Here is a 23,978-nt window from a genome sequence, read left to right as displayed (position 1 = left end):
TAGAGCCTGGGAGCAGCAACATGCTATTAACAATGAGCACCATTAGTATCCAGATCTTTGCTTCTAAATGCCATGTTCTGCTAAAAGAACCAGGGTTTCTTGAAGAAATGGATGACTTCAGGGCTGAGGACAATTTGAGGGGAATATCATTTTGTACTAAAAGACAAGGAATTGCTAAAAGAATGTTGAGGACAATCAAAGAGCACAAAAGCCAGTTTAAAGGGGGCCCTCATTAATCAAATCTTGAAAAAGTTGAGTATTGTAATAAATACTGTAATGGAATAAAACAGGGATTCATGAATCTATACTTATATGTCTTAAGTAATGAATAAATTGAAGTGTTGATGAGGAAAAGAATATACACATAATTACAAAATACTGATAAGTTGTAAAGGGAAAGTAATTTACAGCGGGAAAACTGGGCAGATGTACTTTAATCAATAGATCAATGTGAACATTGTCATAGTGGGATAAATAAAATATTTGTTCCACTTAATAAGACAAAATGACAAAAATACAGCATCACTTTTTGTTCTATCCCCGATGAATCTGCACAACATGAATCTAATCTTGAGGAAACAAAACAAACTCAAGTTGAGTTACATGCCACAAAATATCCTTCAAAAGTGTCAAGGTCATGAAAGTCAAAGGAAGATAGAAGACCACTTTAGAATGAAAGAGATGAAAAATATGTGACAACAAAATGTAATGTGATTCTGAACTGGATTCTTTTGCTGTACAGGACATTATTGGGACAATTGGAAAAATTTGAATGGATTCTGAAGATTAGGTACTAGAAATGCATTGGTGTTAACTTTCTGACTTCATGGTTGTGTTGTCTTTATGTAGAAAAAAAAAATCCCTGTTGTAGGAAATACACATCAAGGGGTGAATGGGGCATCAGGTGTGACAACTAAATATTAATGATGCAGAAAAGTATATTTTACTGTAATTCTAACTTCCCTATAAATTTGTAATTATATAAATTAAATGTAAAAATAAATAAAATATCTTTTTAGAACTGGAACGCATCTTTTTCAAATCTTTTTTTTTTTATTTCAAACTTGTTAATGGCCATAGCCATAGTCCTGAAGGTATCTATTAAGCATTTCAGTAAGCACAAAGTGAAGGCACGGGTTGTCCCAAAAGACTTAATTTCTTGTTTCAGCCAATAGTTTCCATCTTAAACCAAAGGGACTAAAATATTAAAATAAAAATGTATTATTCAAAATTAGCAGAGCTACAAAATGTAAAATAAATGTAAATCATTAAATTTTTCAAATAAAGTTTATTTGAAACTTGTATGTAAGTTTGTAGCATTTATGCTTCTGAAGTTTTTAAAACTGAACTGTCTTTTGAAAAAAACCTATATACACAAGGATAAATGTAACCTTGAAGAGTCACTATGGCAACAACTTGACTTCAGCTATGCAGAGTAATGCCTAAATATATTTCACACAACTAGTAATAACATAAGACTCAAGGTTGTATAATATGTATTCTTTACTACTATCTTGATTTATTAAAAACTCTTTGCTAAGGCCCTGGCCAGGTGACTGGGTTAGTTGGAGCATAGAAGAATGGAGAAGAGATGTGGTCGGTAGGAAATCATTATTACCTGTTGAGTACACTCTGCATAGGATTTACTGAGCTATGTGGCACTTTATTTCATCCTCAAAATAACCTTATAAGACAGTGAATCCATTAAGATCCAGTCATAAAAATAGAATCTAGGCCTTTTTGTTGGTTTTACCAAAGAGATTTTAATGTTAGAGATTTAACAGCTATTAGAGAAGTGAAAATGCAAAAGAAAAGCCCTAAGTTATAGTGCAGGAAGTAGTTCTCTTCTTTAGGGCTGGAGGAAAAAGGGCAAAGGTTGGAGTTACTAGAATGTAGGAGCTTGGATTAGATAGCACACGATTTTCTGTTTAGTTTGGTCCACCCCGATATCCACATTCTAAATCTCAGGGTGTCCTTTCCAATCAGTGCCCTAACTCTCACAGTGGAACCTTAGCAAGCCTGTGAACTCAGCTTGCATTGTAATGATGCATCCTACAGAGCAGCTACAAGAACTATGAGATTTGTTGAGAACTGCCTTTGAAGGTCTTTGGCTCTTTATCACTTGAGTCAGCAATTTCCAACCAGCATGCCTCAGCAGGCAAACTGGTGTGCCACAAGAATTTTTAAAACATGCAATACCTGACTATTTAGTCTGGGGCACTGACCTCTTTTCCCTTAGGTTGTCAAAAAAAAAAAAAAAAAAAAGACAACACAAAAATAGCTGTCTGGTATGAATAAATCAAAATTATACCTATTTTTTTTTGTCAGATCGGCAAAAAAAAGATATTTTTTGGTGTGCCGCAGAATTTTAGTAATTAGTTTATGTGTGCCGATGAAAAAGGTTAAAAATCGCTGACTTGAGCTGGTACTTTTCTTCCTGTAAATTATCCAGCGCATTCAGAAATAGCCATTCATTCCATATCCTTGCAGTCACCCTGGTCAAACACAACAGCCACTGGGTCCCAGAAGCCACTTGATTCCGTAGATACCTTATTGTAATCAAACACAGGTGATTACCTGATTCACCCTGGTGGCATTAGGGAGTGAGCACTGAGTTCAAGGGCAGGGCATGATCAGAATCTGACCTTGAGGTTCTTTTTCCTGGGAGTCTGCTGGTACCAGTCAGGAAAACAGAAAAGGGATCAGCTTTTTTTGGTTTACAGAACTTACTATATATATAGCATTGGTATGTATGGAACTGAAAAAGGCAAGAGTAACACTGAGCTAACACCAAGATGGGAACTGCAAGAAATAGCTCGCACTCGTAGGGCAGGGGCAACAAAGAGAAGGGATGGGGTTATCTAGAATCTAGAAGCTGGTGCTGCTGCCTCAGTAGCTCAGAGAAAGGGTCCGGCAGAGCTGGGATCCAGACCTTGAGGGGAACGGCTTGACTAGGGCGGATGCTCTAGGAACTCTGATGACGGCCTCTTGGTGCTGGACCCGGACCTCTGAGGCGGTGGCTCTGCCAGGTGCTGGTATCGGTGGGTGGCACACTAGGCTGGGAGGTGGGGGCGGGGGTGGGGACGGTGAATCCAGAGAACCGGAAGCCAACCGCCACAAGTCAGTAAGAAGAATCTCTGCAGAGTAGATGCTGAGGGACACCGGAAGCCGACAGGGAAGAGCCGGCCTCTCCCTCCTCTAGTCTTCCGGGTTCCTCAGCGCCCCCTGGAGCTAAAGCGACGTGCGGTTTGCAGGCTCCCAGTCCTACCTCCTCAGGCGGAGGACAAAAAAGGTGGGTTTGGAACCTTGAGAGCGGCTGGCTACCCAACTCCGGTCAGTGTAACAGGCCAGATTTAAGACCCAATCTGTTCACCGCCCCATTTACTTTGGGTTTTTCTCTCACCTGTTAAATTAGGACACGGTGAAGACACTGTTATACCTGAGGAATCTCAGGTGAAAGCGTTTGATCCACACACATCTGTGGACCAGAAATATCGGGTGTCAAGTAGAATTTATCAGGCAGGGCTTCTTCATGTAGATGTAACTAGTCAAACAAAAATTTTTAAGAGTGAGTTTTAAAAGACACTTAAATTTGGACTTGTATTGAAAAGAAATGAGGTGAATTTATTTAAATAGTTTGTATCTACTTTGCAAACATTATGTAGACAGATTGTATAAAGGTTTGCAAAATTGTTATTTATTTTTTTTGCAAAATTCTTAAACTAGCTTCATGCTGTCAAATCACCATTTGTATAGTTTATAATTGCATTTAAAAGTTATAGACTAGCCCTGGCCAATGTGGCTCAGTGGATAGAGCGACGGCCTGCGGACTGAAGAATCCCGGGTTCAAGTCCCATCAAGGGCACATGCCCAGCGCCTCGATCCCCAGTGGGAGGCATGCAGGAGGCGGCCGATCGATGATTCCTTCTCATCATTGATGTTTCTATCTCTCTCTCTCCCTCTCCCTTCCTCTCTGAAATCAGTAAAGATATATTTAATTTAAAAAATTATAGGCTGTACAGGAACTACAGTCTAAGGATATTTTATTGATATAAGTAAACTTTATTGGTATAAATAAAACCCAAGAATATGCTTTTATTACTCTTATACATAAAAAGGATTGAAGTGAATCCAAAGTTTAAGATATCAGAAACTTAATTCAATATAAATTCTAAATGCTATAAATGTCAATTTTGTGAAAAGTATTAGTATCAATGTTATTGATGCATTTTAAATGGCCTTATTGAATTGTACTTTAAAATCAATTAACCATTTTTATTTGCTTTTTATATAGATTTTCATTTCACATGGGAAGCTCTTCTTCTCTGAGCATCTCTTTAATCAGTAGTAAAGTGACAGTATTACACTGCATTAGAAGTTTTCTCTAGGGCTTCTTGGGAGTATTTTGTAGATTCCGTAGATGTTGATTCTGTCAGCCACCAAGGAAGCAGGGCTGGGGAGTTTGAGTAAAGAGAAGGCCCACCATGGCTCTTGTCCCCAACTCCCGCTTCAATAGGGTGGGCTCCAGTTTTGTTGCTTTCATATATTGGGATTTATTTAGAGAAAAATAAAAAAAAAAAATTTTAAAACTGATGGATGATATGATCCTCAAAGCCCTTTCCTGGTACAACATTACATTGACATCTAGCTTCCATTCCTCAAGATTCTTTTACACAAATCATCTTGCTCTGTAGCCTCTGTAGGTCCCACACATTCCTTATTCAAAGACCCCTTATTTACCTCTGAAGTGACTCACCTTTGACTACAGAAGAGGTCAAACAAATTATATTTAACTAGAGGCCCAGTGCACAAATTCGTGCACGGGTGGGGTCCAACCGGCCCGGCCCCAATCAGGGCAGATCAGGGCCAGGCCTGTCAGGAGGAGGAGAAGGCAGGAGGTTGGCCAGCCGGCCCCACCCCCTGATCCAGCCGGTTGGCTGGCTGCAGTGGGTGTCATAGCGACTGGTTGTTCTGTGTTCTGGTATATGGCTTTTTATATATATAGATGGGCATGAAAATTCCATTTTGATTGATTCTTGGTCACCTAGAAACGTACCATCCACATGGCATTCTTGAAGTAATAAGGTTTATTCTTTTAAAATCTCTTTAGTTCTGGATTGGGTTTTTGCACCATCTGCTGGACATATTTGTTTTGTACATACTATGAGAGAACTGTACATTTATTCTCAGATGTATGTTTAAAATATTAAAATTTTTAAACATGTAAAGGATATGTTTATTATAGGAAATGGTAAGATAAGAAATAATAAAGGATAAGACAAAAATCTAGAGATACCTATTATTAAAATCTAATGGTTTTATTTTCATGCACACAAGAATATGTTATCTTTCAGCTTTGATTTGTGTTTTTTGTTTTGTTTTTTTAATTTTCATTGAATTTCTTGGGGTGACATTGGTTAATAAAATTATGTAGATTTCAGCCTCTGGCTGGTATAGCTCAGTTGGTTGGAGCATTATCCCTTGCAACAGAAGGTTGCAGCTTACATTCCCAGTCAGGGCACATACACAGGTTGCAGGTTCGATCCCCAGTTGGGGTATATACGTACTAGGTGTATCTCTCTCCCATCTTATGTTTCTCTCTGTCTCCCTTCCTCCCTCTCTAAATTAATAAAAAATTATATAGGTTTCAGGTGTACAATTCCATAATAAATCATCTATATAATGTATTGTGTGTTCACCACCTCAAGTCAAGTATCTTCCAATCACCACTGTTCTCCCCTTTACCCACTTCTACCCTCTTTCCCTCTGGTAATCACCAGACTGTTGTTTATGTCTATGCGTGTGTTTTTGTTTTTTAACTTAATCCCTTCACTTTTTCTACCTAGTCCCCCCAACCCTCCTCCACTCTGACAGCTATCAGTCTGTTCTATCTATCTATGAATCTGTTTCTATTTTGTTCGTTAGTTTATTTTATTCGTTAGATTCCACATTAATCTAGTGAAATCATATGATATTTGACTTTCTCTGTCTGGCTTATCTCACTTAGCATAATACCCTCCGTGTCCAGCCATGCTGTACTAAAAGGAAATATTTCCTTCTTTTTTATGACTGAGTAGTATTCCATTGTGTAATTGTACCCCAGATTTTTATCCACTCATCTACTAACGGGCACTTGGGCTGTTTCCAAATCTTGGCTATTATAAATAATGCTGCAGTGAACATAAGGTGCATATGTTCTTTTTAAATTTTTTCTTTATTGATTAAGGTATTACATATGTGTCCTTATTCCCCCATTACCCTCCACCCCCTAATCATGCCCCCACCCCCTGTTGTCTCTGTCCATTGATTAGGCTTATATGCATGCATATAAGTCCTTTGGTTGATCTCTCCCCCTTACCCCCACCCTCCCCTACCTTATGTTCTTTTGAATTAGTGTTTCAGGTGTCTTTAGATATATACCCAGAAGTGGAATTGCTGGGTCATAAGGCAATTCCATTTTTAATTTTTTGAGGTAACTCCATATTGTTTTCCACAGTGGCAACACCAATCTGCATTCCCACCAACAGTAAAACAAGGATTCCCTTTTCTCCACAACCTTGCTAATGCTTATTGTTTGTTGATTCATTGATGAGAGCCATTCTGACAGGTGTGAGGTGATATTTCATTGTGGTTTTAATTTACATTTCTCTAATGATTAGTGATATTGAACATCTTTTCATAAGGCTATTGATTATCTTCCTCCCCCCCCCCTTGCCCAAGGAGATATATCAGAAAAAAATATTGCTACAAGAAATATCCAACATCTTACTGCCTATGTTTTCTTCTAGAATTTTTATGGTTTCAAGTCTACCACTTAAGTCTTTAATCCATTTTGAGTTTATTTTTGTATATGGTATAAGAAGATGGTATAGTTTCATTTTTTGCACATATCTGTTAATTTTCCCAACATTTATTGAATATTTTAGGTTCTTGATCCTTTGTTGAATATTAATTGACCCCAGAGGTGGGGTTTATTTCTGGGCTCTTTTCTATTCCGTTGATCTATGTGTTTGCTTTATGCCAGCACCATGCTGTTTTGATTACCATGGCCTTGTTAATAGCATGATTCCTCCAACTTTGTTCTTCTTTCTCAAGATTGTGGTGGCAATTCTGGGTATTTTTTGGTTCCATATAAAGTTTTGGAATATTCCTTTTAGTTCTGTGACATACACCATTGGTATCTTTACATTTTTAAAAAAATATGTTTTTATTGACTGCAGAGAGAGGAAGGGAGAGGGAGAGAGAAAGATAGAAACATCAATGATAAAAGAGAATTATCAATTGGCTGCCTCCTGCATGCCCATCCCTTTTGGGGATCCAACCCGCAACCCAGGTATGTGCCCTGACGGGGAATCAAACTGTGACCGCTGGTTTATGGGTTGACAGTCAACCACTGAGCCACACTGGTCAGGCCACCATTGGACTCGTAAATTTAGTGAGGTATTATTAACTTTGAAAAATACTCTTTCATTTTTAAAGATTAAATTGATATCTTTCAAAAACATGGTGTAAAGTTCTTGTGAAGATTTTCCAGTTAAACACCGATTAGTTTCAAAAGCTATTAGATTTTGCTTGAGAAACTTGGATATAAAACAGGATAATTATTTTATATGATTTATTTTCTTTTTTAAATTAAAGAATTAAGAGGAAATAACTTTCTATTCTGCGGTGCACTATTATTTCTCAGCACTTTAATTTTTTAAGTTTTCAGTTGGGACTTGTCTTGGTTTTTAAGAGGATCCCTTGCATTGGACCTTGACATATATATATATATATATATATATATATATATATATATATATATTTTTTTTTTTTTTTTTTTCTGTAGCATCTTGTGTGGTTAGATCAGTGAAGAGTACTTTCTTCTGTTGATTGTATAAGAACAAAGCCAGACATTGGACTAAAATGTATTTTTGTAAAGTTTGATTTACTGTGGAAAGTGTAGTAGGATTTTTACCTGCTTCGAGGTTTAGCAATCCTTAATTGGCAAGATAGAATTGACAGTCCTTAAATGGAAAATTTTTGAGAAGCAAAACATATGGTGTAATCTCAAAAAGATAGCAGTTTCTTAATGGATATAGATTCAGTTCAAATATACTTAATTCTGGTATCACCTTAAGGTTTCACATCATTGCCAGATGGGTTGCAAACTCCGTTTTTGTTTCCTTTCCTTGGTCTTTGCAGCAAGAGTAATTAGGAATGAAATGGCGGTTTTTACCCTATAATTCACAAATGAATGGATGGGTATTAACTTGCAGTAGAGTGGTTTTAATGACTCACAGCACAATATCTGAGTCCTAGTGGTAGAGGACAATGGATATAGCATTGTAATTTAGAGATTAATATGTCTTAGACAATTTACGAACATGGATTAGTTCTCTCTTGGGACAACAGTTTTTTCTTAATTGTTTTTTAGTTTAAATACATATATATATTTAAGCAACTTGCCAAGATACATATATATACTTTACACTGAAATATAAAAATAGCCAGGGGCAGTTTGGTGTTAGTATTAGTTGAACACTTGAAGTTAATACATGAGACTGAGCAGTAGAGTCAAAACGTAAATTCTAGATTCATTTCTTATTGCAAATGCAAAATGAGTGAGCAGATGAATTATGACTTCCTGATTTCATCTAATTTTAGAATAGACTCGTGTTGGAAGAGAGAGTTAACAATGTTTACATCTATATCTTCTCCCCAAAAAACCCCTCTGTTTCCCCACCTTTCCTCCTCTTGGCCAATGTTATTAAAGTGTTAAATTATAGAAGCACCTTGGGGGCCTATGACTTTTCCCCTAGAGAGTTCTATAGTTTCTCAGCAAAACAAAGGAAACAAAGCAGTACAGTTTCTCTTTTTTCCAGTATTCCTTCCTTCTTTTTCATCCAACTTAAAGGTATGTGGACTTTCTCCTTACCACCTATTGCTTCAGCTTGACAAGGCAACTCGCATTGAGAAGTAGGGAGTAGTAGAACTGTGGAAGGTCATAATTAGAAAGGCACTTCTTTTTCAATGATGCATTTAAACTTGATTCCCTCTGAGGCTGGTAGAGAAAGAAGAAGCAAAAGCAAGCCACTGAACGTTGACTGTGAATATATATTGCCATATTAATGTGTTGTAGGTAAGAGTGGAAGAAAATTGGTGTTCTTTTGTTGCAGTGTGGACTGGATTAAAAATGAAAGGGAAAAAAAAAGCATAAAAGGGCCTTAGAGACCTGAAAAAAGCCTCCACACTTGAAATTTGGGATGAGTGGTTTTGAAGTATTTTTGTCAAGATAATGCTGACTGTATTTATCATGATAATGCAGAAAATGGCCCAATCTTTTGGTCTCATAAGAGTTTTCTTCCTTCTCTTTGCTTTCCATTGACGGGGCAGAGTAAACAGACAGGTTTCTGCGTTTTATATGATCCTTAAAATTGCAAGGAAGAATTTTAATGTATAATTCAAGAGATCCAGATTATAAATAAGTTGTGAATAGAGAGGCTCTCGTGGATGCTGATCTGTAACTGACTCAGATGGGCTCTTCAGGGGGTTTGGTTTCAGAGCAGTACCGGATTGCAGAATTCCCGCGTTAGCAAAAACAACATGTCTCATTGTGTTCCACAGCTTCTCGAATCCTCTGCTGAGTGCACTTTCAAATTATTTTAAAAATACATTTGTATTCACATTGTTTTATATTGAGCCACAGAAGTGTGTGTGTGTGTGTGTGTGTGTGTGTGTGTGTGTGTGTTGGAATATACAGCAATAAAAGTGCCTTTAGGAAAATTTATGTATTGTAAATAAAGTTGCTAATCAAGCATTAACATTGTTTATCTAAAACCACTCTCAACTGGCTTAGATCAAAAGTACGTTTCATTCTTAGGACAAATGGTGATGGAGATTTTATTAAAGGTTGCTGAGCAGTTTTTTTGTGACTTTGAAAACAGCTGAATCAACTGGGAGGGAGCAGCTAGGGAATGACTTAATTGATCACCTGCACAGCGGGTGTTTCTCTCCACCAAATATGATCCTGCTGGGATTTGATTTACCTGTCAGTTATCCCAGTGACCTGTCATTTTTAGCAAGTATAGAAACTAAGGCCACAGACAGAATGAGATTAAAATAGCTGGAGTCTCTACTGTGATTGCTTTTAATGAATACTTTTTTATTAAGTTACTGCTATACTACACCCATGTGAATGTTCTCTGTCAGTCCCCACGTGTATGTCTTTTACTTTTAAATGTTTTCTGGGGGGGGGGGGGGGGTGTCTTACAGATAGTGTCTCTGAATAAACCTACTTATCTGCTACTGAATGAAACTGGAGACCTTTTGAGCTAGAGTCTAAATTAAACACTTTTATTGCTTTGGTAGTTTGCTAGAGTCCTTAGGGATAAAAGTAGAAAAAAATACTTTTTCTACATTTTGCAAGACACAATCAGCTTAACAAAATTCAACTATCCAGTGCTGGGCATCCTAAAGATAAGTGTAAGTGATGCAAGTTTGAGTCATTTGCCTGCGTTTCCCTTGATGACCTGTGCCTCAGAGTGGGGTAAGATGGAGGTCTGGACCCGGTTTTATTTCGATGGGACCCAGTTTCTAAGGCCTCCATAGAGTAATAAACATGCCAGGGTGTGTAGATTCTGAGGTTTAAAGGTATTTACTATAATGGTTCCTAAACCAACTACTTCATCCGATGCTCAATCTAAGGAACAATCATCTATTTCAATACTGGAGAAATGCCTGACTGTATAGGGCTAGTCATTTTCTGGGCATTTTCAAGGATAATTTTGTCTCTATGTGACTTTCCTCTTTTATGCTGACTTTTAGTTCCAGTCCTGAGGTCAGATGTGGTTCATGTGCCTGAATGGCAGCCTCTTCTGAGCACAGCCTCTATGCTATGACAGAAGAGCTGGAGGAGGCGAACTCCAGATGATCTGAAGTGCATCTTCCCCTCCTCCTCCTCCAGGCTGCTTTTTGAAGGCTCTGTGTGGCTGACACTGGTTACATCCCATCCCTCAGCAATATCCTGTTGGAGAGATGGTGGTCATCATTAAACAAATCTTGAAGCAGTGTAACATCCTGTAAGGAGCTTAGTTTGAGGGGCCAGACAAGTCTGGGTTTCAAACCCATGCAGCCTACTGGTAACTATGGGGCCTAAATGATCTTTCTGGGCCTCAGTCTCCTCTGTAAAATACAGATAAGAATACCTAGTTCAGTGTGTTGTTATGGAATCAAATGAAGTAATACATAGAGAGAATGTTTAGCAAAGTGCTTGGCACGTAGTAGGTACCTAATAATTGGTATTATTAGTGTTATAGGCACCTCTCACCAATACCAGAGAGGTGTTATCTGACAGGACAGCCCCCTGGGTCAGCGGGAGAGGCGTGTTCCCAACCTCAATCCTTGTCTTCTCATATAAATGAATTTATGTGAGAGATCTTGACTGCATTGTGAAAAGCCAATTTATTATAGTACTTAAAGCATGGATCTTTACTGAAAAAAGCAAAAGCAAAGCAAGCAAACCTATACATCTGGTTTATGAAGCACAGACGGGCTCTCAGCCAATCTGAAGAGCAAGTTGGGCGGGTGGCCTGAGGCTTATATACCCTCCTGTCTATAGGCTTCAGAATTCCTCTGCTGACTATTTTGGTGCAGGTTAATTCTCAAGGTCCCTGTTTTTAGTTTGTTGTGGCTCTTCCAGAATTCATGAGAAGCACCTGGCAACTTTATCTTGCCAAGCCTTGCGACTGCTGGCTGCTCTGCTGAGGGAGTAAAATGGCCCTTTTTTCCTTCCCCCTTTCCTCCTCCCTTTCTGAATTCTCTCCATTAGGGAGGTTTGTTTTTTGTGTCCTCCTCCTCCCCTCCCACATTTGCTGTGTGTCCTTGACTGGGGAAGATAATGGCTTGTTAGTTACAAGCTGGCTACAAATTGCCCATACTGTTTGGCCCTCATTTAACTTTGCTCAGTTTCCCTATTCCTCCTGCCCTGGAATCCTGTAACATTAGCATAATATTCATGAGATGTTTATTGAGCCCTGATTATAGGTACTAGTCCTAGGTTTGCTGGGGGGTAAAGAAAGTTGTAAGACTGGTTCCAGAGCTATTGACCTAACAGAAATAGGAACTTACACGTGAAAATTGAACTAACCATAGAAGGAAATTGAGTGTTATAGCGTGTGTGCTCCAGTGCTAGTCAAGGTTCCTGTTCAAGGTGAATCAAGGAGCTGATGCCCGAATGTGAATCAATTATCTGCCTCCTCCGGAAGACAGTCTTGCTATGAGGAAAGACGTCAGCTAAACTACCCAATGTACTTAGTGGAGCAGTTGACTTCTATTCTGGCCCAAGTCTGGTACCATTCTTGGTTCATGCTTTGAGGACTCTGCTCTTGGAATCTGTTACATCTGCCACTTGAGGGAGCCACTTCTCTTTGTGTCTGACTGTATTTTAAATCTTTATAAGCAATCTAGCACAATGTGAGCACAAAATAGAGAGTTTGCTAAATTGATGTCATACACTTTTTGTGCCATTAAATGCAATAATAACCCAGGATATACCACATTGCTTCCAGCCTTATGCTTGAAGATGAGCATCTTCTGTAGCTAGAAGCTGCTCTTTTTTCGTCACCATGATCAGTGGAGGTGGTGGCAGTCTGTTCTCCCTGTCTCTTTGCAGGGGTTCTTAATCTTACTTTTTGTGTTATGGGCCCCTTTGTCCAACTGCTATATCTATGGACCATTTCTTAAAATGATGTTTTTAATCATATGAAATACAATCTGTAAGGTTACAAAGGAAACCAATTATATTGAAATATACTTATTGAAAGGTTGAAGTTAGTGGTGCGAGGGCAGGCTAAATAGCCACCTCAGACGGTGATTAAAGAAAAATTGAATTTATTTAAGGAAAAGGGGAAGGTGATGGGGATATCTAAAGGGAAGGGCTGCACAGCCCTGAGCCAAAGGGTATTGGGTCCATGATGGCAGCAAAAATATGCTTAGGACATTGAAACAAGGAAGGGCCTAGAAGAAGCAGCAGGAAAGCCTGGGCTGGGCTGCTCGGGCTCACTGAGAAGTCAGGAAAAGGGGGCTTTGGGGACAAGTTGCCGCTGCCCATTTCTCCCCTGGTTGCAAGTCTCATGGGGTTCATTAGAGGTTGGGGATATGTGACTATGGAAGAATAGTAGGGGGGTGCTCCTCTGAGGGATAGCATGCACTGGGTCCTTTGTTCTGAGTGTATTTATCTCTTTCTTGCAGGTGGAAATCTTAGGGGAGGTATCAGGGGAGGGTCTTAACCCTTTGCACTCGCTTGCTTTTTTCTCGATTCCTTTATTCTAATGCTAACCGTGTGGAGTTTTTAAAAGGTTTTAATAGAATATTCATCAGCTTTCCAGGTGTGCTCTTTCAGGGTCGTGGTCTCCACTGAGATTGGTCGGTGCCAGGGCTGGTCCGACCAATGTAGCTGGTCCTGAGGCAGCCACAGTGTCACTTGTCTGGTTTTGCTGCTTTTCTGGGCCTGGAGCTGAAATACAACTGAGGCCTAGATGTTATCTTTAGGGAGGAAAAGATGGGGGGGGGGGGGTGCGTCCAATCCTAAGGACCAGAGATATGCTAGGGGAGGAAAGGTTACCCTGGGGTTAGGTTCTTGTTTTTCCAGTTTTGCCACCTGCCAGGCATCGGGTGAGCTTCTATACCTGGTGAGCTTCGGTACCTGGCCCATCGTCTCTGCTCTGGGGTCTAACACTTTTCAAAATGTTAAAAACAATTTGTGATAGTTCTGTATGTGTTTCATTATTAACATAATAACAAAATCTAGCATCTAGTCTAAGAACTACCATTGTTTTGAAGAAGTGATAAGCACAAATAACATTTTGACCTATCTATAACAACTTTGATGCGTTATGAAACCATCTGTGCTTTCATAGGTAACCAAGTCACAAGTATTGCTAACACAGTTGCATTATAATAGAAGGAAATGCTAGAATTTCAGTTAAGAGATTAGTGAAAATAAGTATATATATTCTTTATTGATCCAAGCTGAAGGCCCCCTGCATTCACTCTCTGGTTAAGAACCCCTACTTTGGGAATACCAAGCTGGGAAAAGGGGGAGTTCTGAAACTTTTTATTACTTTTCTTGGGACAGATATTTTGGTCTTGTAATAAATCCAATTACAGTTTCAGTCCCTGCTGAGGTTCTATTATAATTTTCTTTTGCTTTATTTGGAATACAAAGGAGCAAGTTTTTCCTCTAATCTATTTGTGGAGACCAACATTCTACAAGGATTTAAACAAAGGCATCTCAGGGAGAGTATTTGCATAAAATATTCATTTCTCCCAATGCAGTTAAATGGATACCTCCTCAGGAACAGTTTTTGCTTTCAAAGGTGATCACAAGGTCACATATATTCCCAGGGGGAGGAAAATTTGTTACATGAAGAAGCTAGAGGGCTAAGGGCCCTTTGGGGGGAGTTTTCTTGAGGAAACTATAAACAGAGCCCAAGAGAGAAAGGGATCTTGGAATTCTAGAGTGATGGAGAGGCTTCTTGGAGCAGAGAAGTAGATCAGAGTTCAAATGGGAAGGCTCAGTTAGGGAAGAGATGGAAGTGTGTTTATGGAAGTGGAGAGGTCACCTAGCTTTGGCCCAAGTGAAAGAATGAGGGAATATGAGCCTAGACAGGTAGATTGAAGATGGTTGTGATGGATCTTCACTGATATGTCAGGGATGTGGAACATTATTGACAGAGGGAGTCAGGGAAATCTTTTAATAAGAATGAGATAAAGAGATTTCTGATGCAGGAATATCAACATGACCACATGTTTTTAGTTGAATTGAATGTGGAAAGAAAATATGGACAATAGTTTTATAATCAGATGGCAAGACGGATGGATAAAATTATCTGTCCTTTCCCTATTGTAGCATCTTCCATAATTGCCTAAGAATAGGATTCACTAGGAGAGCTTATTAATTATACAGGTTACCAAGATTCTGCTCTGCAAATTATATCCCCAGTAGGTCTGGAATTTGTCATTTTTAAAACTGCTCCATGTGATTTTATCTTCAGACAAGTTGGAAAATACTCCACAGGAATGTTGGTCTGATCAGATGAGAAACTGCATGTGAGAATGTCAAAGCAAAATTGCACTGGACTAAGTTAAACAGACAGTGATGACTTTATTCAAGGCTATTGTAATAGGGGAGAGAAACCAGAACTCAGTCTGAACTAGTCAACTCCACGTAAACCAAAGGGAAAAGGAAAAAACTAAAGTATTTTAGGAAAGAGATAGGTCAGTGGGATGTGTAGAGCACTTTGACTTATTCCCGAGTTTGCAAGTGTTTATGTCTGTGATTTGGTCACCTGTTTTTGCTAATTGGTGCCCACCAATTAGCCAGTTAGGCTTCTACCTTCCCCCAGAGACTGGCAAATAGGGACACTATCTTTCCAGCTGATTGCATTTCTAAGGGATGGCTCCTAATCCTTGAGAAAGGCCCTGCTGGGTTGTAAAAGTGAGAGAATCTGTGAGATGACTTACATCTCGATGGGGAAGAAGAAGAATGTACAATTACAAGTTTTCTGAAGTAAGTGCTCCAAGAAGAGGGAGGTCAGGGACACAGTCTGGAAGAAGCCTGTCTGAATTTTAGTCAAGCTGACAGGAACATTCAGGCTGTTCTGGCCAAGGGCAAGGTACTAGCATTACTAGTACTGCTATCTTCAGGGTGGATAACACCTGACAGGGAGCGGAAAGGAAGAATCAATATTAGGAATATTGGGAGGGAAAATTCAACTTCCTAACCTAATGTTGAGAATTAATTGGGTGGGCGATACAGAAAAGTGAGCAGTCAATGTCTAGTGACTCTAGACACAGGGAGAAGGAAGGTACATTGACAGAAATGGAATTTCCAGTTGGCAGGCAAGTGGTGGTGCCAAAGGACCCAGGCCAACTTGGTAAAGCATACCTCTTAGTTTCCTTTAGTAGAAACAGGACCCTATAGTCAGTGCTAGCAGTTGGGAGAGAGAGAGAGAGAGAGAGAGAGAGAGAGAGAGAGAGAGAGAGAGAGAGAGAGAGAGAAGGAGAGAGAGAGAGAGAGAGAGAGAGAGAGAGAGAGAGAGAGAGAGAGAGAGAGAAAGCAGCAGGGCTGTGGAAGCCTCCTCTCGAGGGTGGTCCTTTCTGACAGAACCTGCAGAGCAGCCTGCATGGAGCATTTGTGATTAGCATCCTATGTTAGCTTCACCCAAGTCTCTCTCTCTCTCTCTCTCTCTCTCTCTTTTTCACACACACACACACACACACACACACACACACACACACGCGCGCACACACACACACACTGGCAACCTGGATACACACTGAAGTATTTCAGAGTAAATTTTAGCAGCTAAGATTTATGGGAAAATGATGACTTCCATTTAGCACAAGTTGTATTAGAAATTTTTCAGGTCAACCTGGGGAATGGTCTCTGAAGAAGAGACAACTGAAACCCTGGGAGTGGATAAGATTTTCACAAACTTAGTGGGGATGTATAACATTAATGTGTCTTACCTTTTATTAAGGGAGTATAAAGGGGCGAAATAGAGATCTAAGAATGCAGTTTTGTTAAGCAGTAGAGGGTGGTCCTGGTGTTGCCTGCTCCAGTGAGGTCTGTGATAATAAGAACTGTAAGAGGTGCCATTGATTTGTTCATGGGTCACTGGCAAAGGAGAGCATCAGTAAAGTGGACAGGGGAGTCAGATGCAGGATTTGAGAGTGAGTGGTGAGACAAAGAAAGATAAATCCCACATGATTTCACTTATATGTGGAACCTAAAAATCAAAATAAATGCACAAACAAAACAAACAAGAACAACAAAAGAGTGAGTGGTAAAAAAGAAACCAGGTGTGCAGATGGAGGTCTGGCTTTGAAAGAAAGATGTAGGAAGAGAGCAGGAAAGTCACAGGATTAAGTTACTGCGGATGCATGAAATTAATGTGTTTTACTTTTTTCTACCTCCTTTTTTTAGTGATCAGAAATGAGTGAACAGCCAGAAAAAAACAATTCCACTGAAGAGGGACACACAGGTGAAAGTTCTCCTGAAAAAAACTGTCAAATCGGACAAAAACAACTGGTATGGCATATGGATATTACCATTCCATGGAATTTGGGGAGTTTCCAGCATGGGGGTTCCTGAGAGGCCCCACATTTGCAGGGAAAGGTGGGCTCACTCAGGACTCCTTACAAAGGATTTCTGCCCCCTCCCCATAATGATGGGGCTTTTCTTCCTCTTAACTCTACTCACTGCTAAGCTGGACGCACCTCACATATCTCCGCTGTGCCTCTCAGTTTCAGAACTTTTATTAATTCTTGTTTTGAATTTATTGGAATGACATGGATTAATAAAATTATATAGGTTTCAGGTATACAACTATATAATACATCATCTTCATATTGTGTTCACCACAACCATTAAAATCTCTTCCATCAACATTTATCCCCCCTTTTACCTACTGTTTTGTTGTCTGTATCTATGAGGGTTTTTTTAATCCCTTCACCTTTTTCACCCAGTTCCCACCCCCCCTTCCCTCTGACAGCTGTCAGTCTATTCTCTGTATCTATAAGTATGTTTTTATTTTGTTAGTTTATTTTGCTCATTAGATTCCACATATGAGCAAAATCATATGGTACTTGTCTTTCTCTGACTGATTTCACTTAGCAAAATACTCTGCAGGTCCATCCATGCTGTCACAAAAGTTAAGGTTTCTTTATTTTTTAAGACTAAGTAATATTACATTGTGTAAATTACCACAGCTTTCTAATTCACTTATCTACTGATGGGCACTTGGGCTTTGTACAAATCTTGGCTATTATAAATAACGCTGCAACAAACATAGGGGAGCACATATATTTTTCAATTTTCAAGTTGTGTTTCAAGTTTCTTTGGATATATACCCAGAAGTGGAATCATTGGGTCATTGGCAGTTCCATTTTTAATTTTTTGAGGTAAGTCCATACTGTTTTTCAGTGGCTATAACAATCTGCACTCCCACCAACAGTCCATCAGGGTTTCCTTTTCTCCACAACCTTGCTAACACTTGTTGTTTGTTGATTTATTGATGATAGCCATTCTGAGGTGTGAGGTGATATTTTATTGTGGTTTTATTTGCATTTCTCTGATGATTACTGATGTTGAGCATCTTTTCATATGTCTATTGGCCATCTGTGTGTCCTAAGCAGAGAAGTTTTAATTCAGGTCCTTTGCCCATTTTTTAATTGGATTATTTGGGTTTTTTGGTGTTGAGTTGTATAAAGTTCTTTACAAATTTTAGATATTAACCTCTTATCAGATATATCATTGGTGAATATGTTCTCCCATTCAGTGAGTTGTCTTCATTTTGTTGATTATTTCCTTTGTTGTATAAAAACATTTTAGTTTGATGTAATCCCATTTATTTATTTTTCTATTGTTTCCTTTGCCCAAGGAGATATATCAGAAAAAAATATTGCTACGAGAAATGTCTGAGATTTTTACTGGCTATGTTTTCTTCTTTATGGTTTCAAGGTCCACCATTTAAGTCTTTAATCCATTTTGAGTTTGTTCTTCTGTATGGTGTAAGAAGATGGTCTAGTTTCATTTATTTGTCCAGTTTTGTAACACCATTTATTGAATAGTCTCTTTATCTCATTGTATGTCCTTGCCTTGTTTGTCAAATATTAATTGACTATAAAGGCATGGGTTTATTTCTGGCTCTCTTTTCTGTTCCATTGATTTATATGTCTGCTTTTATGCCAATACCATGCTGTTTTGATCACTATGGCCTTGTAGTGTAGTTTGATATCAGGTCGCGTGATACCTCCTAGACATGGGTCTTTTTCCTTCTTCAGGTTGTGGAAGTTTTCAGTCATTATTTCTTCAGATTGGTTCTCGATCCCTTGCTCTTTCTCTCTTTCTTCTGGTACTCCTAAGATATGGATGTTGTTATGCTTCATGTCATCCCAAAAGTTCCTTAAACTATTTTCATTATTTTTTTTTTCTTTGTGCTGCTCTGATTGGGTGTTTTCTACTATCATGTCTTCCAAATCGCTTGTTCCATCTTCTGCTTCATTTAAGCAGATATTGTATTCTTCATTTCTGACTAGTTTTTTTTTTTATGGTTTCTGTGACATTGTTTATCTTCTATCTCTTTGTTGAATTTTTCACTGTGTTCCTTGAGCATCCTTATAACTGTTTTTATGAACTCTACTAGTGGTCCAGTGCACAAATTTGTGCACATTGAAAGGGAGTTAATTAGAAGAAATATTTTAACCCTTTGCACTCGCTTGATTTTTTCTCAATTCCTTTATTCTAATGCTAACCGTGTCGAGTCACACTCGACATCCGAGTGCAAAAGGTTAATATCACTATTTGCCAAGTCCTGGGTGTGGGTATCTGGCTCCCTCCTCCCTCCTGTCAGAGTCTGGGCCGGCGTCCACGGGGACGCAGTGTCAAGTCCTGCTGGCACCGCGAGACCCAGAGTCAAGTCTCTGCCCACCGCGTGTGCCTCGCCACGCACGCAGCCCCACCCACCCGCACGTGCCTTGCCACACATGCAGCCCTGCCCACCCGTGCGCGCCTCGAAATCACACGAGACCCAGACCTGTCGGCACTGGTGGGGATGCAGTGTCAAGCCCCCACCAGCGCCACGTGGGACTCCCCCGAGTCCTGGAGTCCTGCCCCGCGGCCGGCCCCGCATGACTCCCCCAATGCACCTCCTGGTCAAGTCCCCGCCCACCCGTGCACGCCTCGCTGCACACGCAGCCCCACCCACCCATGCACACAGCCTCCTGGTGATCGGTCGTTACAGCGTGAGGGCGTCATGACCACAGGTTTTTATAATATAGGATATCTGATAAATTGCTTACCTATGTTTCATTTAGCTTTTTTTTTTTCTGGAGATTTCTCCTGTTCTTTCATTTGGGGCATCTTTCTTTGTCTCCCCATTTTGGCTACCTTTTGGCTGCATTTTGTTTGTTTCTATATATTAGACCTGCTATGACTTCCAGTCTTGGAAGGGTAGCATTATGTGGTAAGTGTCCTGTGGGACCCAGTGATGCAGTCCCCTTGATCACCTGAGCTTGGTGATCCTGGAATGTCCCTTATGTGTATTAAGTGGACCTTCCTGTTGTGCTTAAGTATTGCTTTCTATTAGCCTGTTCATCTGTGGGGTCGACCCTTAGGCTGGCAGGCTATCGGTGTACAAGCTGCTGTAGCTCAGAACAGAATTTGCCTCAGCAGTGTCTGGTACCTTTGAGATCTCACTTTGGATATGCTGCTTATGAAGCTATTTGGTTTCTGCTCCAATGTTATCTAAAGCTGGCCACTGGCTATGTTGGTTCTTTGCCTCTTGGGAGGGACTCTGGTGCAGGTCCATGTCAGATGCTGCCTGTGACTGGCCCTGGGCAATCTCTTTGAAGCTACAAAGCAATCCATAGTTTTTGGCTGCCTCTGCTGAGCCTGAGTGTGTGCAGGAAGGACCAAGTTATGCACCAAGGCCATCTTTTACCAGCATCTTTTGAAATTCAGCAAAGGTTCCAAGGCACCCCAAGATCCACCTCCCCCTGCCTCCATCTGCTGGCTGCCTGTTAGGCTTAGTCACTGAAGAGCCTCTAGTGATACTTGAGTTGCATGAGGTAGGTTCACAGTGAGTCACCAGGTATGGAGGAGTGGTGTTCACCATATCAATACAGTTTCAAACTCGGAGCCAGTGCTGGGTCTGAGGCCACTCAGCAAATGTCCCAGAGTATACCAAATCTAGCTGCCACCTGCTGAATTTTTGCACACCTTATGGTGGGGGCAGGGTCTCAGGGAGTTATCTGGGGAGACAAACAGAGTTTATCAGGCCCAATCAGACCAAAATTTGGTTGTGTAAAAGGAAGGCTCTGCTCGATTTTCACAGGCAGATGCTATGTGGGCACCTCTTCCTGGCTCTGTTGCTCAGGACTGGGGACCCAGCTTGGAGTTTATGCCCCACGTTTCTCAGGAGGAACCTTTGCAGCTGAGATATCCCTCCAGAATCTCAGCTGCCACTTGTGGGAGTAGGGCTAGCGCTTTTCTCATCTAAACCCTTCCTACCAGTCTCAATGTGGATTCTTCTATAAATCTTTGGTTACAAGACTTTTCTTCAGTGAATCTTCACTTGGTTATTCAGGTTGATTGTTCTCTATTTTAATTGTAATTCCAGTTTTGTCCTGGGAAGAGGTGAGTGTAACGCCCCCCTACTCTGCCACCATCTTGGATCCCTCCTATTTATTAATTATTGTATTATTTTCCATATGAATAACTGTAAACCTACTTTTATCCCGATATCCTTGTATAGTAGGCTATATGTTTTTGGGCCACTCAGGTTATCTTTATAAAATCCTTTAAAAGAGCATTCTCTTCCCTCGTGACATATATGATACATGTTCAAAATAAGACATCAGGATTGCTTAAAGCATCTTTGTTACTTGTGTTCCTGATTAGGCCCCATTTAATTTGGAATTATAAATAACCCCAAACAGAAACTTTTGAAAATTTACACTAACACTCTAGACAGCCATTTTAGCAAGATTTTCTCCTTCCAATCTGGCTTTGACTGAGAGTGTAAACTTCATTTGGCTGTGGTCTGCATCGGAGCCCTGGTAGAGCACACACTCCCAGGGTGTCTGTCCTTCTGAAATGTCCCAGAGCACGGAAGGGAGGACTGCGTGTCCGTGGGCTCTGTGACGTGACACGTTTACCTGGGCTTCTTCGGCTGACAGCTGTGGAAAGGCCTTTGCGCCTTTGTCCTTCTCTACCATAAAACGCTAATTCTCACTTCCATCCCCGTCATGTTTGAGAAGCCAGCTGGTGTTTTGCTGGTATAAAGAGAATTATGTTCCCACTTGTTTGTTTGTTTTTACATATGTTTTATACTATGGATTTCTTTGTTCAGAAAGAAGGACTTGAGGAAATTTACATCATCTTCTTGAACTTAATTAAACTGGTTATTTCTCTAGAGAACAGTATCTGTCCTTCATGCCATTATGGTAAACGCTACAGAAAATTTATTTTGATACAAGGTAAATAGATAAAGCTATCCAGCTCTTACTGCTAATACATTTTATTTGTCTCATAGCAACAGATAGAGCGGCAGTTAAGATGCTTGGCATTTCAAAACCCTGGACCCCAGGTAGCAGACTTTAATCCTGAAACACGACAGCAGAAAAAGAAAGCCCGGATGTCAAAGATGAATGAGTATTTTTCTGTGAATTACAAGTAAGATCATGATTTATTTTATTTGATCTCTGGGATAATAAAATGCATGAGTTCTACTTGACAAAGCAAAGTAATTAAAAGTTGTCTCTTGTTTATGATTTAAATACATGTTTTCTAAAGTACAATATCACCCGATGTATCTGGAAGTTAGTAACTTCAAGAAATAAACTATAATCCCAAGCTAGAATTCAATTTCAAAAAAAGGCTTCAGAGAAATTTAATAGGAAAAATGATTAAAAGTAAGTAAGATGCATCATTTGAAGGAGAAATAATATAACCATGGGAATGGATTCTGATATCAAATAGGCACAAAGTATCATAAATACAATGATTGCTAATGCATCAGAAGTATAAACTAAGTAAGCCATAAAGAAATAGCTTGATAAATTCTACTTTGAAATTAAGGATTTATAACCATTAAAAGACACCCTAAAATAATGAGACACAAATCACAAGGTAGGAAAAGTTATTTATAATTTAAACGATTAGTGTCCAAAATCTATAGAGAATTCTACAAGTTAAGTTTTTTAAAAAAGGTGAATTTCCTCTGAGAAAAAAATGAACCAAACAATGAACAGACATTTCATAGAAGAAAAGGCTAATAAACACTCAGGATACTGAGCCCCATCAGTAATGTATGGAGAAGTGCCCCACTCCCCAGACAGCAAAGAGTTTAGTCTGATAATAGCAGTGTTGATGAAACTATAGAGCACATATTGGCTCCATTTCCCAGAACATCACTGCCATATAATATTTTGAAGTGTTGCTGGGTAATCTCTAGGGTACTGTTTCCTCTGAGTAAAGGGACCACATTAATGAAGTTGTTGCATAATAATTTGTCCTCAGTGTTGAGGAACACTGCACTGTTGTGTTAGTGTCATTCTTTTTCTTTGCAGAGTTATGAAGAAGTATGACAAAAGTGGCAGGCTAATCTGTAATGATGCTGATCTGTGCGACTGCCTGGAGAAGAACTGCCTGGGCTGCTTCTACCCCTGTCCCAAGTGTAACTCCAACAAGTGTGGGCCCGAGTGCCGCTGCAGCCGCAAGTGGGTTTACGATGCCATTGTCACCGAGTCTGGAGAGGTCATCAGCACCCTGCCATTCAGTGTTCCTGACTAGGAGCCGTTACACGTGAATTGATTTGTTTCTTCTTCTTTACATTTAAGCCAACCCATTTGTCTTGGTGAATTGTAGGGCGTGGGGGGAAATGTTGGAAAAACGTACTTAAGAGTCGTGTTCTCCAAAGCTGTAACACAGTGTAGAATGGGCAGTCATTCTATAACCTTTTTACTGTGTCTTCTCAAATTCTTTCCCTTGGGTGGGTAGAAGACTGTGATAGTGGATGGATCTCTGTTTCTCTCATCAATACTTCCTTCTCTACTCTGTCCTCAAATTTAAAATCTCTTTCCTTTTTGCTGGTACATCTGAGAAAATGTAATTTTAAGGTTTTCAGAATTCTTTGGCTGAAAGTTGTGTGTGTTTTTTTTAACATAGAATCATACATTTATAATATCTAGTTATCCTTAGAATTGTACACATCACTAGTTCTAAATCAGAATTGCTATTTGGACTTTAAAAAAAGGACCCAACTCTTACGACTTTGCATTGCATATTCATAGTCTCATTTGTTATTGTTATTTTAATAATATTAAAATTAAACTTGTTAATGTTTTTATTAAAAATTTATATTTTACTTGTAAAGTTGAGAAATGAGGACTTGCATATCCTAAAAGCCAGTGGTTTACATTTTTTCATTTCA

General features: G+C 39.6%; 1 protein-coding gene across 1 annotated transcript; it reads left to right on the top strand.

The window, feature by feature from the left end:
* Positions 1 to 3,277: 3,277 nt before the first annotated feature.
* On the top strand, positions 3,278 to 23,338 carry ARL14EPL (ARF like GTPase 14 effector protein like; the record flags this gene model as incomplete). Its single annotated transcript, XM_079800537.1, has 4 exons — positions 3,278 to 3,333; positions 16,970 to 17,074; positions 22,080 to 22,219; positions 23,116 to 23,338. The coding sequence occupies exons 2-4, from the start codon at positions 16,979 to 16,981 to the stop codon at positions 23,336 to 23,338; spliced, it is 459 nt and encodes a 152-aa protein (XP_079656663.1). The 5' UTR covers positions 3,278 to 3,333; positions 16,970 to 16,978.
* Between the last annotated feature and the right edge of the window lie 640 nt (positions 23,339 to 23,978).

Source organism: Cnephaeus nilssonii (genome assembly GCF_951640355.1).
Source record: "Cnephaeus nilssonii genome assembly, chromosome: 2".
NCBI classification, from domain to species: Eukaryota; Metazoa; Chordata; class Mammalia; order Chiroptera; family Vespertilionidae; genus Cnephaeus; species Cnephaeus nilssonii.
This window is presented reverse-complemented; position numbering and strand designations above follow the sequence as displayed.